Source organism: Ranitomeya imitator, chromosome 1 (genome assembly GCF_032444005.1).
Source record: "Ranitomeya imitator isolate aRanImi1 chromosome 1, aRanImi1.pri, whole genome shotgun sequence".
Lineage (NCBI taxonomy): Eukaryota > Metazoa > Chordata > Amphibia > Anura > Dendrobatidae > Ranitomeya > Ranitomeya imitator.
This window is the reverse complement of record NC_091282.1, coordinates 1,131,243,482-1,131,259,899: the sequence shown is the minus strand read 5'-3', so window position 1 is coordinate 1,131,259,899 and position 16,418 is coordinate 1,131,243,482. Positions and strand designations below refer to the sequence as shown.

Sequence of the window (16,418 nt, the reverse complement as noted above, 5' to 3'; positions counted from 1 at the left end):
CTACAACTAACTAATATAAGAATACAGAACATATGACTGGTAAGGCTGGGACTAGTACCGATGCAGCGAAGTGCCAGGGCACGGTCTACAAATGACTAAAGTAAGACTACAGAACATATGACTGGTAAGGCTGGGACTAGTACCGATGCAGCGATGTGCCAGGGCACGGTCTACAAATGACTAATGTAAGACTACAGAACATATGACTGGTAAGGCTGGGACTAGTACGGCTGCAGTGATGTGCCAGGGCACGGTCTACAACTAACTAATATAAGAATACAGAACATATGACTGGTAAGGCTGGGACTAGTACCGATGCAGTGATGTGCCAGGGCACGGTCTACAACTAATATAAGAATACAGAACATATGACTGGTAAGGCTGCGACTAGTACCGGTGCAGTGATGTGCCAGGGCACAGTCTACAACTAACTAATATAAGAATACAGAACATATGACTGGTAAGGCTGGGACTAGTACGGCTGCAGTGATGTGCCAGGGCACGGTCTACAACTAATATAAGAATACAGAACATATGACTGGTAAGGCTGCGACTAGTACCGGTGCAGTGATGTGCCAGGGCACAGTCTACAACTAACTAATATAAGAATACAGAACATATGACTGGTAAGGCTGCGACTAGTACGGCTGCAGTGATGTGCCAGGGCACGGTCTACAACTAATATAAGAATACAGAACATATGACTGGTAAGGCTGCGACTAGTACCGGTGCAGTGATGTGCCAGGGCACAGTCTACAACTAACTAATATAAGAATACAGAACATATGACTGGTAAGGCTGGGACTAGTACGGGTGCAGTGATGTGCCAGGGCACGGTCTACAACTAACTAATATAAGAATACAGAACATATGACTGGTAAGGCTGGGACTAGTACCGGTGCAGTGATGTGCCAGGGGATGTCGTCTCTGGCAAATAATCCACAAGGGGTGACCAGCAGCCTCCAGTGGGAGGGAAGGGCAGCGGCTCGGCTCGGTTGTGTTCCATCACTTTTAGGCGCCAGCTGGAGAACAGTGGCATGGAGTCACCTGCAAAACAAAGGGGGAACCCAACTAAAGTGATGAATGGATCTGACGGACGCATCCAATCCTGGCTTCCAGAAAGTAAAGGCACTGCAGTAGATTTTCTTTGCCATAAGTGCTCTATAGAAGCTTTTTTTCCTGGAACATTTTGAGTAGATTTAGTCATATTTGTTATCGAAATTTTTGCATCTGGGATCAACACTATAGGACTGTAAAAAAAAGGCATGTATTAACCAGAAAGTAAGTGGCATAATTACTTTTCTCCTCCTCATAAGACCCCCCAGAACTGCTGCTGTATCGCGACTCCAGTCTGTGATGCTGGCGGTTTAGGTTGCTGTTCACACCACTGTAGATATCAAGATGGGCATAGCTGTAAAAAAAAAAAAGGAAGCAAGAACGCAGTGTAAGACTTCAGCCACACAAATAAGAAAAAAGGAGATGATAATCAAAAACTAACACCATCATATACTACACCTTCCATGGAAACACCAGCCATTTACAGATTTTCAGATATGTGATCCTTGATCTGCTCTTCCTCTGAACACATATTATCGCCATTCCCAAGACTTGTGTAATTCCCAAACTGCATAAACATCTTGCCTTGTAGCTGAGTCTCCGCCTTGCGATGGCAGGTAGTTTACTTCGGCTTCCAGTGACATCACATCGACAGAGCAGCTCCTTCTTCCCTGATCTGTCGATGGGGTGTTACTGCTGACATCAAGCTGATTTGAGGCTATCCAGTGCCTATCAGCATGACATCAACAGTGACACCTCATTGACAGAGCACAGCAGAAGAGAAGCTCTGTCAGTCACCAGAAGTAGAAGAAACACCAGCTGATTGATAGCCGGCTCCCCGCTGCCTATCAGCAGGACGTCTGCAGTGATACCCCATCAAGAGACCACAGCGGAAGAGAAAGAACTGCTCTGCTGAGGTGAGGTCAAATGAAGCCAGAGATTCACCTCCTGAACCGGGAGAGATGTCACAGAACAGAAAGGTAGACAGCAACTGCCTGATGGTAAATTCTTAGTTGCATCACAAAAAAAATAAAAAGTCCCGGATAACACCTTTAATGTCAGTTCACATGGTGGTATCTCAAGAAAACCTGATCAGAGGTGAACACGGCATACACATATATACTGATATATGAGAGTGCAATGCTTACTTCTCCTCTACGCCATCCCTTGCATGCTTGTTCTCGTGACTGCCGTCAGTGGGGGCCACCATAGTATTGCTGCTGGACGTGGTTCCTGCCAGGACACAATTTACAAGAACTGAAGACTATGAATGCATCATAAGAAACAACTGCGTTCGGATCAGATCTCCTGCCCAGGACCTGTGTATAAGAGGAGCTCCGACCCCACAGCTAACAGACTGTTAGGTTGTGGAAATACATAGATGGTGGGGTTCATTTGTGCAAGATATTTACTATGCAAGTAACCAGAAGTCTAACATTTATTATTTATCTAAATGAATATTAAATCACTTCGTATTGTAGGTTCTTTATAGCGGGTGGTCCATTGGGGTCTGCTCACCTGAGGTGACTGAGGGTATTTTATAGCTTGATGTGATGCGGTAATATGGAGGACTGTCCATGTGTGTTACTCCAGAACTCACGGGGTCTGTAAGCTGCAGCTCACTGACCAGCTCCTCCAGAAGCTGCATGGTCTTATCTCTGCCCAGATACACAATAACCTTCTTCACCTGAATGGCAAGGAAATTTGTTAGTGCACAAGGTTAAAATCAACATTCTGCAAAGTCCAAGGGTTGGGTGTTTATAATAAGATTGGGCTGAATATACTCAGTATGTCCAATCTATATTTGTCAACTGAACTTCAAATTAGGGCAGATAAAAGAGTGTATCATCTGACAATTATCTACTGATTAAATCACGTCTTTAGGGCTAATGGAACTGTACAACGAGGTCAACCATCAGCACTCAGACAGGGGATGCACGCTCCAAAATCCAAGGATCCAATCGGACAAAACGCATATAAAGAAGAAAGAGCAGCATCCATACCAGGTGATGTTAATCCAAAAAAGTTCTTTATTCCGCCATGATAAAAATACAACGTTTCGGCCTGGTTGGCCTTTGTCAAGTATACACATTGTCCAAAGTAGCCATCTTAAATAGTGTGAAACCCACATGAGCTCCAATCACCATCAAGGGGCGGCCTTTATTAAATATACATTTAATGTGCTTAAATATCAAATACTATACATATATCTACTAAGTAATAGCTAAACATTTTAAATATCAATAAGAAAAAAAACTTGCAATTTTCACACTGGCCACCATGCCCAAGGATGTCTTCACACTGCTTTTTGTCTATGTCTGGATTTCAATGTATGCACCGACGGGTGCCATAGACTATAAAGGTGCCGACAGAGTGAATCATTTTCAGGCTCATGTGCAGATGTCTGGGTGTCCACCTTCAGTAGGCAAACATGCCCGAAAATGATGCTCGTCAGAGCACACGTTGTCCCTGTGAGCACCATTATAGTCTATAGCCCCATCGGTGCATATATATGTACACAGTACAGACCAAAATTTGGACACACCTTCTCATTTAAAGATTTTTCTGTATTTTCATGACTATGAAAATTGTAAATTCACACTGAAGGCATCAAAACTATGAATGAACACTTGTGGAATTATATACTTAACAAAAAAGTGTGAAACAACTGAAATTATGTCTTATATTCTAGTTTCTTCAAAGTAGACACCTTTTGCTTTGATGACTGCTTTGCACACTCTTGGCATTCTCTTGATGAGCTTCAAGAGGTAGTCACCGGAAATGGTCTTCCAACAATCTTGAAGGAGTTCCCAGAGTTGCTTAGCACTTGTTGGCCCTTTTGCCTTCACTCTGCGGTCCAGCTCACCCCAAACCATCTCGATTGGGTTCAGGTCTGGTGACTGTGGAGGCCAGGTCATCTGGTGTAGCACCCCATCACTCTCCTTCTTGGTCAAATAGCCCTTACACAGCCTGGAGGTGTTTGGGGTCATTGTCCTTTTGAAAATAAATGATGTTCCAACTAAACGCAAACCGGATGGAATAGCATGCCGCTGCAAGATGCTGTGGTAGCCATGCTGGTTCAGTATGCCTTCAATCTTGAAAAAATCCCCAACAGTGTGACCAGCAAAGCACCCCCAAAGCATCACACCTCCTCCTCTATGCTTCACGGTGGGAACCAGGCATGTAGAGTCCATTCGTTCACCTTTTCTGCGTCGCACAAAGACACGGTGGTTGGAACCAAAGATCTCAAATTTGGACTCATCAGACCAAAGCACAGATTTCCACTGGTCTAATGTCCATTCCTTGTGTTCTTTAGCCAAAACAAGTCTCTTCTGCTTGTTGCCTGTCCTTAGCAGTGGTTTCCTAGCAGCTATTTTACCATGAAGGCCTGCTGCACAAAGTCTCCTCTTAACAGTTGTTGTAGAGATGTGTCTGTTGCTAGAACTCTGTGTGGCATTGACCTCGTCTCTAATCTGAGCTGCTGTTAACCTGCGATTTCTGAGGCTGCTGACTGGGATAAACTTATCCTCAGAAGCAGAGGTGACTCTTGGTCTTCCTTTCCTGGGGCGGTCCTCATGTGAGACAGTTTCTTTGTAGCGCTTGATGGTTTTTGCAACTGCACTTGGGGACACTCTCAAAGTTTTCCCAATTTTTCGGAATGACTGACCTTCATTTCTTAAAGTAATGATGGCCACTCGTTTTTCTTTACTTAGCTGCTTTTTTCTTGCCATAATACAAATTCTAACAGTCTATTCAGTAGGACTATCAGCTGTGTATCCACCAGACTTCTGCACAACACAACTGATGGTCCCAACATCATTTATAAGGCAAAAAATCCCACTTATTAAACCTGACAGGGCACACCTGTGAAGTGAAAACCATTCCTGGTGATTACCTCTTGAAGCTCATCAAGAGAATGCCAAGAGTGTGCAAAGCAGTCATCAAAGCAAAAGGAGGCTACTTTGAAGAACCTAGAATATAAGACATATTTTCAGTTGTTTCAAACTTTTTTGTTAAGTATATAATTCCACATGTGTCAATTCATAGTTTTGATGCCTTCAGTGTGATTTTACAATTTTCATAGTCATGAAAATACAGAAAAATCTTTAAATGAGAAGGTGTGTCGAAACTTTTGGTCTCTACTGTATAGATAGATAACCAATTCTCCTGCGTTACAATCATTTTACGGCATAAGCTGGAGTTACAATTTAATGACTGCCATAAATAGTAAATCGGCAGTCATTAAAGCTTTGCAAAAAATAAAAATAAAATCAATGATTTTGATGAATAAAAAGGAGCCGGGTTCTGTGCAGATACTCACATACGGTAAGAGGCTGGGCTCACTGTTCACACCACAAATGCTTATTAGGAAGTGCAAAATAATTTTTAAATTCTTTGGCCAGCCATCTGCGAGAGTGGTCCACACGTTTTCAATTTCTGACCATGCCACTTCATCGCCATACTGGAAAATAGTTAACACATTCAGGTGAAGGTCATACTCGGAAAATATTAATTCTTGGCATATTTAAGCAGTCCATATTTTTTTTTTTTTTTTTTTTATAGACCAACCTTTTGAAGGATTATTATCTACACATTATATCATGTCTGGCTTGAAAGGCAAATGTAAAGGTAATTGTATGAATATTAATGAATTTTGTGATCTAATTCACGCAACTTTTTGTGTGATATTGTGTGCCAACGTCTGTGCGACGTACAGCCGTGTCCCAGTGTAGGACTGTGCGACGTACAGCCGTGTCCCCGCGTAGGACAGTGCGACGTACAGCAGCGTCCCCGCGTAGGATGCTAATGACTGTGCGACGTACAGCCGAGTCCCCGCGTAGGACTGTGTGACGTACAGCCGAGTCCCTGCATAGGAATGTGCGACTTACAGCCGTGTCCCCGCGTAGGACTGTGCGACGTACAGCAGCGTCCCCGCGTAGGACTGTGCGACGTATAGCCGTGTCCCGTGTAGGACTGTGCGATGTACAGCCGTGTCCCGTGTAGGACTGTGCGACGTACAGCCGTGTCCCGTGTAGGACTGTGCGACGTACAGCTGTGTCCCGTGTAGGACTGTGCGACGTACAGCAGTGTCCCGTATAGGACTGTGCGACGTACAGCCGTGTCCTGTATAGGACTGTGCGACGTACAGCCGTGTCCTGTATAGCAGGGGTCCCCAACTCCAGTCCTCAAGGCCCACCAACAGGTCATGTTTTCAGGATTTCCTTTGCATTGCACAGGTGATGCAATTATTACCTGGGCAAGACTAAGGAAATCCTGAAAACATGACATGTTGGTGGGCCTTGAGGACTGGAGTTGGGGACCCCTGCTGTATAGGACTGTGCGACGTACAGCCGTGTCCCGTGTAGGACTGTGCGACGTACAGCCGTGTCCCATGTAGGACTGTGCGATGTACAGCCGTGTCCCGTGTAGGACTGTGCGACGTACAGCCGTGTCCCGTGTAGGACTGTGCGACGTACAGCCGTGTCCCGTATAGGACTGTGCGACGTACAGCCGTGTCCCGTGTAGGACTGTGCGACGTACAGCCGTGTCCCGTGTAGACCGTGATCTGAAAGTTCCATCAATACTTGATGTTAATTGTGTAGACTGCTAAAAAAAAAAAAATACTGGTGAAATGAGAAACTGTTCTCACGCCTCAACAGCTACCACGTCATCATTATTAATCCATGGTGGCAAATGTGTTACCTTAGCTGTCATGTACAGCAAGTTATTCAAGACCATTGCTGTAGCTTGCGGTGAGCCCCATCCCTCTCCTCTCAGCCAGCGCCTGCTGTTCACCATCACGTCTCGGTCTCGCAGCGACTCCTCTTCGTCCTCATGTCGGCGGACTGTCGGCAAAGGCTTCATATCTACCAGCTCAATGTTGTTCATCCAGGGGAGTAAATAGTGCAACATCACCTGGCGGCCAGCAGGGTGCGCCGTCTGTATTCGCTGACTGATTTCTGCCAAAAAAGAATGTAGAAAAACTTACAAAGAAATACAACAATCACATTGGGGTCTTACTCCTACATCTAGGTTATTGATGTCTCATATAACCCCAATTGGTGGCTCTAACTAAGATTAAATAACCTGTTTGTACTATGGAGAGGTTCCATAGCTCTTTATTTGACTATCTTCCTGATATGCTTAGTTTCATGGGTCCCGCGCCATGGTCACGTGTTCTATAAAAAAATCGATTTTTCTTGCAAAGAAAAGAAAAACAGAACTTGACTATAATTCATTATCTCCACATTCATTTCCTTGCCACATTGAGACTTCCAACCTAACAGACTGCATAGTACACTGAAAACACTTGACCAGACAGAAGGCATAGAAAAAGCTCAAGCTGTTATCCAAAGGTGAGGGGTAACAGGCCAAGAAAGGGGGATCAAGTCACTGACGGGCATATCATAGAGGGTTTTAGGTGTTGCCCCAGAATGCATGTCAGCACTCAGCCCGAGGATGGGAGATAAAGGTCTGACCACTGAGGAACACGCAGCTGGACCCTCGCGGATCACTAGAATGGGGGGTTCAGAGACCTCCATATCTCCTGACTGCACACGCAGATTCACAGGAGCAGTGGTAACGTGCGCCCTGCCGCTATATCCAATGTCTAGGGACAACGACAGCTGTAATCAGATGCACTGTATCAAGGTGCCATGCAAGTTACAGTCCTGTATCTTCTGGGTAAGTCAGACATGTCAGCTATACTAAATACCTGAGAAAATGGCAAGGGTTAGCTCTGGGTAGGTGCGAGCCAATTCTTCAGAGAGCTGGTAGTAAGATACGGAGTACAGATGTGGTAATGGGGACGGGTGACCTAATATTCCATCCGTTCTGTGCACCTCCAATTTATGAGCATAGCGAAACATCTTCGGTTCCAGAATCTGCAGTCAACGAAGAGAACTATTAGCATCCAGTGTAAGCTCAGATATTACCGATTCACACACGTAACTACTGTACTAAACCAGCCAAAAATCGCTTCTGTGACGTCCCTATATTAAGAGAAAGACTAAACACCACTTCACACCTAAGGGTTATTGGGCTATTTAATTAATAAAAAGTAGCAAAAATGTGTTAAAGTGTATTTGTCTCCAGACTTAACAATGCAGCTAACGTAACCAGGTTATGCTGGTGTACTTACTGTGAAAATTCATGTAAAAATAAGTGTCCCCCCCCCCACTAAATCTCCAGCCACTCAGCCTGATGGATAATTCCTCAGTGTCCCTCCTCCCTGCTACAGCTAAACTCTCACAATGCTCAGTGCAGGCTGCAGCGGTCACTCATTGCCTATCTAACCCTTCAGCTGAACTCAATAAAGGTTCATTTTATTATCAGGATTGTAAAGTCACTCTGATGTGTATAGTGAGTACATCAAACTCATCGGGTTTAAGTGACACATTTATAATATGAGCAGTTTACGTTAAAATTTATTGAAAAATCCACTTTAAAAGGAGGAGTGCCGACAGGGGGCAGAATATTAATCAGAACTGAAGTCTTTACATTTCAATGTAAGGTTGTTATTTTATTACTTGCAGAATCAGTGCTACGGCTAGCAAAAGATGACATGGAGAAGAGCCCAACTAAATATAGGTCCCATACAGCAGTCTTTTTATTCCCTTAACGAAAAATAACCTGTAACCTTACTGTAAGGTATTGTATCACTATCCGTTTTATGAGCGGGATCACGCCATACAGCAAGGTCGCAGCGATACGCTTTCCTGAGAATACCGTGAATGGAAGGCAGTCCTTCGGGAATTCTAGAAACTGCTCATTGCTTTCATATTGGACTTTACACTTATATAATCCAAACATACAAAGTGCACAAACCTGCAATAACTGCATAGCAACTTCATAGATATCCCTGGCGGAGTCAGCAGCCTTAAACAGGATGAGATTAAGGAGGGTAACGGTGTCACACTGGTAATCCCTGGGGACAGATGACAGAGATTGCACTGATCATCATGATCACAGCATACATTGACGTGCCCGCTCTGTACTACGGGTACACACAGCTACGCACACAGATGATCACAGCAGAGGCCGTACGAACTCTGCACACAGTGTGACATGTCCGCTCTGTACTACGGGTACACACAGCTACGCACACAGATGACCACAGCCCACACTGACATGCCCGCTCTGTACCACGGGTACACACAGCTACGCACACAGATGATCACAGCACACACTGACATTCCTGCTCTGTACCACGGGTACACACAGCTACGCACACAGATGACCACAGCCCACACTGACATGCCCGCTCTGTACCACGGGTACACACAGCTACGCACACAGATGATCACAGCAGAGGCCGTACGAACTCTGCACACAGTGCGACATGTCCGCTCTGTACTACGGGTACACACAGCTACGCATACAGATGACCACAGCACACACTGACATGCCCGCTCTGTAATATGGGTACACACAGCTACGCACACAGATGATCACAGCACACAGTGTGACATGCCCGCTCTGTACTACGGGTACACACAGCTACGCACACAGATGATCACAGCAGAGGCTGTACGAGCTCTGGACGCACTGACATGCCCGCTCTGTACTACGGGTACACACAGCTACGCATACAGATGACCACAGCACACACTGACATGCCCGCTCTGTAATATGGGTACACACAGCTACGCACACAGATGATCACAGCACACAGTGTGACATGCCCGCTCTGTATTACGGGTACACACAGCTACGCACACAGATGATCACAGCACACAGTGTGACATGCCCGCTCTGTATTACGGGTACACACAGCTACGCACACAGATGATCACAGCACACAGTGTGACATGCCCGCTCTGTATTACGGGTACACACAGCTACGCACATAGATGATCACAGCACACAGTGTGACATGCCCGCTCTGTACTACGGGTACACACAGCTACGCACATAGATGATCACAGCACACAGTGTGACATGCCCGCTCTGTACTACGGGTGCACACAGCCATGCACACAGAACATCGGGGATACCTGTTCTGGAAAACACTGGCTATGGCTTTGAAGCAGCCGGAAGCCACTCTCTTGGAGCCAGTATAGCAGCGGTCCACCGCCCAGTACATGAGGTTGCTCTGGTCTGGATTCAGTTCTAGTAAAAGCATGACAGCTTCACACCCTAACTGATGGACCTGAAAAGACAAAGCCAGTAACATACTACCCTTTCTCATGCATCTCTAAGAACTACATTCGGAGAGACACAATGTGCGGAGACAAGACCTCAGGGGGGCACACTAGGCTTTTTTTCTTACTTCATTTTTACAAAAAAATTGAGCAACAGTGTTCATTTCCTTCATGCACAAAAGAAGCCATATAGTGCTGAACACAGATAAGCTCCATTGTGGTGGTAATCATGGACAGATCCCACCGACACTCCTATAACACAGCGGGATTGTCGGGCGTATAACACTGCACACAGCTGAACAGCACTGCTCCATACAACATTTAGAGGCTGAGAATCGGTGCTGGGTGTCAGACGTCCACCAATCTGATATTGAGGACGTATCCCACGGAGGACAAACCTGAACATCACAGCTGATCTAGTGCCCTCAGTTGTGCCAATAAACCCTGAACACAGTTGTGCTGTTCAGCTCCTTTCACGCTTACATGCGTATGCTGCTAGAGGAGGTGCAGGGTGTCAGACCTTCACAGACCAGACAGACGATTTACCCCTTCAAGGTGCCACCTGGCCAACTAACTTATGTGTATGGGAGTGTGCACACTGTTCCCTGACAGATACTGTCGGGGCAAGAAAGGATCAGGGATGTTATATATGCCCGGTCCTCCGTGCGGATAAGGTCTCTGGTAGCAGCTTCTTCTCTAGTCATCGAGAATACAGGTAAACTCAACCAAGACAAGTGTACGGAGGGTCAGGAGACATAGCTGTCGGGTGCCGGAGCATTCAGACAGCAGCTATGGAATGGACATAGCCACCGTAAGTGACTGGAGAAAGGGCTGCTCAGAGAGTTCAGCTCTGGGCTACAATTCAGGCTCTAGTAAAAGAAGATGACAAACAAGAATGGCAGTGTAGTTTACAGGGTAACTTGTTAAGCAACTAGATTCTGTATGTGAACTGGGAAAATATGCCCTAAGGTGCACCTCATGGAGGGAAACTACCAGTGACCCCATAAATGTTAATATGGTGGGTCACCTGGTGAGAAGGATGTGGAGTTTACGCTGTGTATTAAAGAAATTCTCATGAAGAAAAGCACCCCATGTGTGAAAAAAAAGCCGCTCTCATCTTGGCAATTCATGGATTACAGGACACCTAATACTACATTTGAAATGTAGCCAGACAATACTTTCTGGAGCCCCCCGAGGGTCCCCAGTTATCGCTGAGGCAGCTGTTTGCAGTGAAGCCATTGTCTGGATGAAACAACCTACTGAAGATGTAGACCACGGGGAGTAGTGGAAGAAATGCAAGAAGAGCAGCTGCACAAACAGCCTTTAAGCAAGCAATGTACATTACCTTTTTGTCATGAGAATCCAGGATGTTATCCAGCCATTTATACAGATAACCATCTGATGAAAGCCCCACATTATCTGCAACGGGGCCGCAGCAGAGGACAGCCGACATTGCCTGCAAAGAAGGTAATCACAAGTCAGAGCTCGTCCTACGCTTCAGGCCGCCTCATGGCTAATCAGCGGAGAGGAACGGATGGATATACAGATCACCGGCCAGCCTCAAGGTCCGCGGCAGCTAGACGAGAGGCCCACAAATCTCTTCTGGACTGGCTGCCGATCAGCCAAGGTTGGTCAGACATCATCTTTCGATAATGTCCCTCTGCCAGACTGACATATCGAATGCCACGCCAGGGTCTCTGACCAGTAAAGAGATCTGAGAGTCTCTCGTTTAGATGCCACTGACTTGGACGCTGGACTGGAGTCCTGCAAATCCATCCGCTCATCTCTACTAGTCAGTGTTTTACAATTATGCTTATAGATTTTTAGATCATATTATTGCGCTGCTTTTCTCACACAGATTGTCTCTATTTGAAATATTTTCTACAGTGAAGGAAATAAGTATTTGATCCCTTGCTGATTTTGTAAGTTTGCCCACTGACAAAGACATAAAGCAGTCTATAATTGTAAGGGTAGGTTAATTTAACATTGAGAGATAGAATAGCAAAAATAAAATACAGAAAATCTCATTGTATAAATTATATAAATTTATTTACATTTTGCAGTGAGAAATAAGTATTGGATCCCCTACCAACCATTAAGAGTTCTGGCTCCTACAGACCAGTGAGCTCCTAATCAACCCATTACCTGCATTAAAGACAGCCGTCTTACATAGTCACCTTTATAAAAGACTCCTGTCCACAGACTCAGTCAGACTCTAACCTCTACAACATGGGCAATACCAAAGAGCTTTATAAGGATGTGAGGGACAAGATAATAGGCCTGCACAAAGCTGGAATGGGCTACAAAACCATAAGTAAGACGCTGGGTGAGAAGGAGACAACTGTTGGTGAAATAGGAATAAAATGGAAGAAATACAAAACGACTGTCAATCGATCTGAAGCACCATGCAAAATCTCACCTTGTCAGGTATCCTTGATCATGAGGAAGGCGAGAAATAAATGAAAGGGTGAGTTGCCAGTGTGAGACATGTAGATCAGCAGAGTGGACTGTCAGTCATTACATGTCTCACACTTGTGATGCCTCCTTTCATTAATAATAATAATCTCTGGAGGCAGATTCTCAGTGAGATCTATGTCCGGCCCATAGATCTTAACAGCTCATTTACATATTAAGAAAAACGTGGGTTTATTGGGAATAAGACAATGAATCGCAAATATCAACGTACTGTATCATTTTATTGAGCTTTCTATAACCGGCATGTCATTATCGCCCGTTATCACAACTCCCATGCACTTCAATAGAGGGTCACTGCTCTATTTGGTTTCCTACAGTATGTGGCCACATCAGCTTAAAAAAAAGGAACTGAGGGACCCCCCCAATCCACAAACAGGCTAAGATAAGATAATTATAAGAAAAGTAATAATGTCATTATCCCCATTTTAGGACACTGCATGTACATTTTGTCACATTCCTTTTACTTCCCTAGAGCCATCACATAGACACATCCCCACAGTGTGATACTGCCCCCGCAATGCCTTGCGATGGGGAATGAGCGTCTTTTGCGCGCTTCCAAAAATAAAATCAGTTTTAGTCTAATCAGAAAGAAATCTTTGCCATTAAGATTCATGGATTCGCATGGCTCCGCGCAAACTGCAGCTGAGACGTCAGAAGAGACAGTCGCTGTCTGATAAAGTAGGCTATGGGCATAGTGAGCAGAGCCAGGTATATTCCAGCTTATAAAACACCCCGTCAATGGGCCATAAACAGATTGGAACACACGAGGACACTTTAGGACAGTTTTCACTACATTTACCTAAAATAATGACCTATCAAGTGCATCCAAGCACAGCCAATCTATGGTATAATGTCAGACACTTACACCTCTAGGGAAGGAGCAGCAGGCACATTACACAATGTATTAACATTCACTGCAAGAGACGCTGATCGGCCAGGAAGCCATAGTTATAGGACGATCCTGCTCCACTTTTTATTCAATACATTAAAATACATGGGGCTTCAGAGTTGCAAACCAGGTAACAACAAAGCTCAGCCATTTTTCTGAGAGTTGAGGGAAAGTCATAGCAGGTATAAATGGAAGCCATCATTATATGCATGCTGCTCGACCACAGGCAGCAGGAATCGGAGCCTGGCTGCATGACTGCCACAGCGTGTCAGGGAAAATAAAGAGAGAATCCAGCCGGAAATACATAGAGAGATACAAGACTAGTCCAATGGCTTCTCCCAGCAACACTGCAGATGATCGGCACCGCTCTCCCCACGTACAAACATGGGAAAGCCCTGTCAATCAACTTGAGTGGTGCAGGGAGAAGCCGGCCGGGGACATCATGAGACGGCCAGGTATTCAAATGAGATTTTCTCTGAAACGTCCCAGCATAAAGGATAAAGCATACCTGGCTGCAATTGTGCAGCTGGGGTCCTGTTCATGCTGCCCAAGGGTCGCTCTTTACAAAGAGCCAATATCACTACTGCCTCATGTGACCATATAAATTAGCCTACCTCCACTAAAATTGTAAAAGCTGGCCGCAGACATACTATAGCTGATGACAGACCATTCCGCTATCTCTCCTGACTCCCCCATACACACGAACATTTGGCTTGGACAAGTATTCATGCGTTTTCAAAGGGGAGAACGTAGAAAGCCACTGCCAGACACCACTAACATGGTCTTATCTCCTGGAGCACATAAGAGTCGGGTGTTAAAAAGCAAATGTGCCCTGTTTGCATCTCCTGCAACATCATCTGTCAGTCGGGAGACGGCCACACATTGGATTTTCTGCTGATCATGGAGATATTAGCGGGTTTGGCCGACTTTAGTATAGTGTGTATGGGAGGCTTTAAAGAGAACAGGTCATCAGGATTCTACTTCTCAAACAAATTGGCACATATGAAAAAAGGGCAGAAAATAGGTAGAGAGGCAGGAGAGTTGTCAGTAAGACAGGAAACAGGCAGTAGTCAGGAAGTATGTAGAGAGGCAGGAGAGTTGTCAGTAAGACAGGAAACAGGCAGTAGTCAGGGAATAGGTAGAGAGGCAGGAGAGTTGTCAGTAAGACAGGAAACAGGCAGTAGTCAGGAAGTATGTAGAGAGGCAGGAGAGTTGTCAGTAAGACAGGAAACAGGCAGTAGTCAGGAAGTATGTAGAGAGGCAGGAGAGTTGTCAGACAGGAAACAGGCAGTAGTCAGGGAATAGGTAGAGAGGCAGGAGAGTTGTCAGTAAGACAGGAAACAGGCAGTAGTCAGGAAGTATGTAGAGAGGCAGGAGAGTTGTCAGACAGGAAACAGGCAGTAGTCAGGGAATAGGTAGAGAGGCAGGACAGTTGTCAGTACGACAGGAAACAGGCAGTGGTCAGGGAATAGGAAGAGAGGCAGGAGAGTTGTCAGTAAGACAGGAAACAGGCAGTAGTCAGGGAATAGGTAGAGAGGCAGGAGAGTTGTCAGTAAGACAGGAAACAGGCAGTAGTCAGGAAGTATGTAGAGAGGCAGGACAGTTGTCAGTCAGACAGGAGGCAGGCAATGGTCAGGGAATAGGAAGAGAGGCAGGAGAGTTGTCAGTAAGACAGGAAACAGGCAGTAGTCAGGGAATAGGTAGAGAGGCAGGAGAGTTGTCAGTAAGACAGGAAACAGGCAGTAGTCAGGAAGTATGTAGAGAGGCAGGACAGTTGTCAGTCAGACAGGAGGCAGGCAGTAGTCAGGAAGTATGTAGAGAGGCAGGAGAGTTGTCAGTAAGACAGGAAACAGGCAGTAGTCAGGAAGTATGTAGAGAGGCAGGACAGTTGTCAGTCAGACAGGAGGCAGGCAGTAGTCAGGAAGTATGTAGAGAGGCAGGAGAGTTGTCAGTAAGACAGGAAACAGGCAGTAGTCAGGAAGTATGTAGAGAGGCAGGATAGTTGTCAGTCAGACAGGAGACAGGCAATGGTCAGGGAATAGGAAGAGAGGCAGGAGAGTTGTCAGTAAGACAGGAAACAGGCAGTAGTCAGAGAATAGGAAGAGAGGCAGGAGAGTTGTCAGTAAGACAGGAAACAGGCAGTAGTCAGGGAATAGGAAGAGAGGCAGGAGAGTTGTCAGTAAGACAGGAAACAGGCAGTAGTCAGAGAATAAGTAGAGAGGCAGGAGAGTTGTCAGTAAGACAGGAAACAGGCAGTAGTCAGGAAGTATGTAGAGAGGCAGGAGAGTTGTCAGTCAGACAGGAAACAGGCAGTAGTCAGGAAGTATGTAGAGAGGCAGGAGAGTTGTCAGTCAGACAGGAAACAGGCAGTAGTCAGGGAATAGGAAGAGAGGCAGGAGAGTTGTCAGTAAGACAGGAAACAGGCAGTAGTCAGAGAATAGGTAGAGAGGCAGGAGAGTTGTCAGTAAGACAGGAAACAGGCAGTAGTCAGGAAGTATGTAGAGAGGCAGGATAGTTGTCAGTCAGACAGGAAACAGGCAGTGGTCAGGGAATAGGTAGAGAGGCAGGAGAGTTGTCAGTAAGACAGGAAATAGGCAGTAGTCAGGAAGTATGTAGAGAGGCAGGATAGTTGTCAGACAGGAGGCAGCCAGTATTCCGGGAGTATGTAGAGAGGCAGGAGAGCTGTAAGTCCAGTGTGAGCTGTCAGTCAGACAGGAGGCAGTGGTCAGGGAATAGGTAGAGGCAGGAGAGCTGTATGTGTAGTGTGAGCTGTCAGTCAGACAGGAGGCAGGCAGTGGTCAGGGAATAGGTAGGGAGACAGGAGAGCTGTAAGTGCAGTGTGACCTGTCAGTCAT

General features: G+C 45.7%; 1 protein-coding gene across 8 annotated transcripts in view; it reads right to left on the bottom strand.

Moving 5' to 3' along the window:
- Nucleotides 1-16,418, bottom strand: part of FRYL (FRY like transcription coactivator) — a 409,884-nt gene that overhangs the window by 82,831 nt on the left and 310,635 nt on the right. For all 8 annotated transcript variants that reach the window (XM_069744494.1, XM_069744495.1, XM_069744489.1 and 5 more), the window contains 10 exons: nt 11,545-11,655; nt 10,053-10,207; nt 8,884-8,983; nt 7,772-7,940; nt 6,760-7,016; nt 5,378-5,518; nt 2,575-2,743; nt 2,205-2,289; nt 1,299-1,411; nt 897-1,047 (listed from right to left, as the gene is read on the bottom strand). In XM_069744494.1, coding sequence (XP_069600595.1) covers nt 897-1,047; nt 1,299-1,411; nt 2,205-2,289; nt 2,575-2,743; nt 5,378-5,518; nt 6,760-7,016; nt 7,772-7,940; nt 8,884-8,983; nt 10,053-10,207; nt 11,545-11,655 — 1,451 coding nt within the window. The remainder of the gene's footprint in view (nt 1-896; nt 1,048-1,298; nt 1,412-2,204; nt 2,290-2,574; nt 2,744-5,377; nt 5,519-6,759; nt 7,017-7,771; nt 7,941-8,883; nt 8,984-10,052; nt 10,208-11,544; nt 11,656-16,418) is intronic.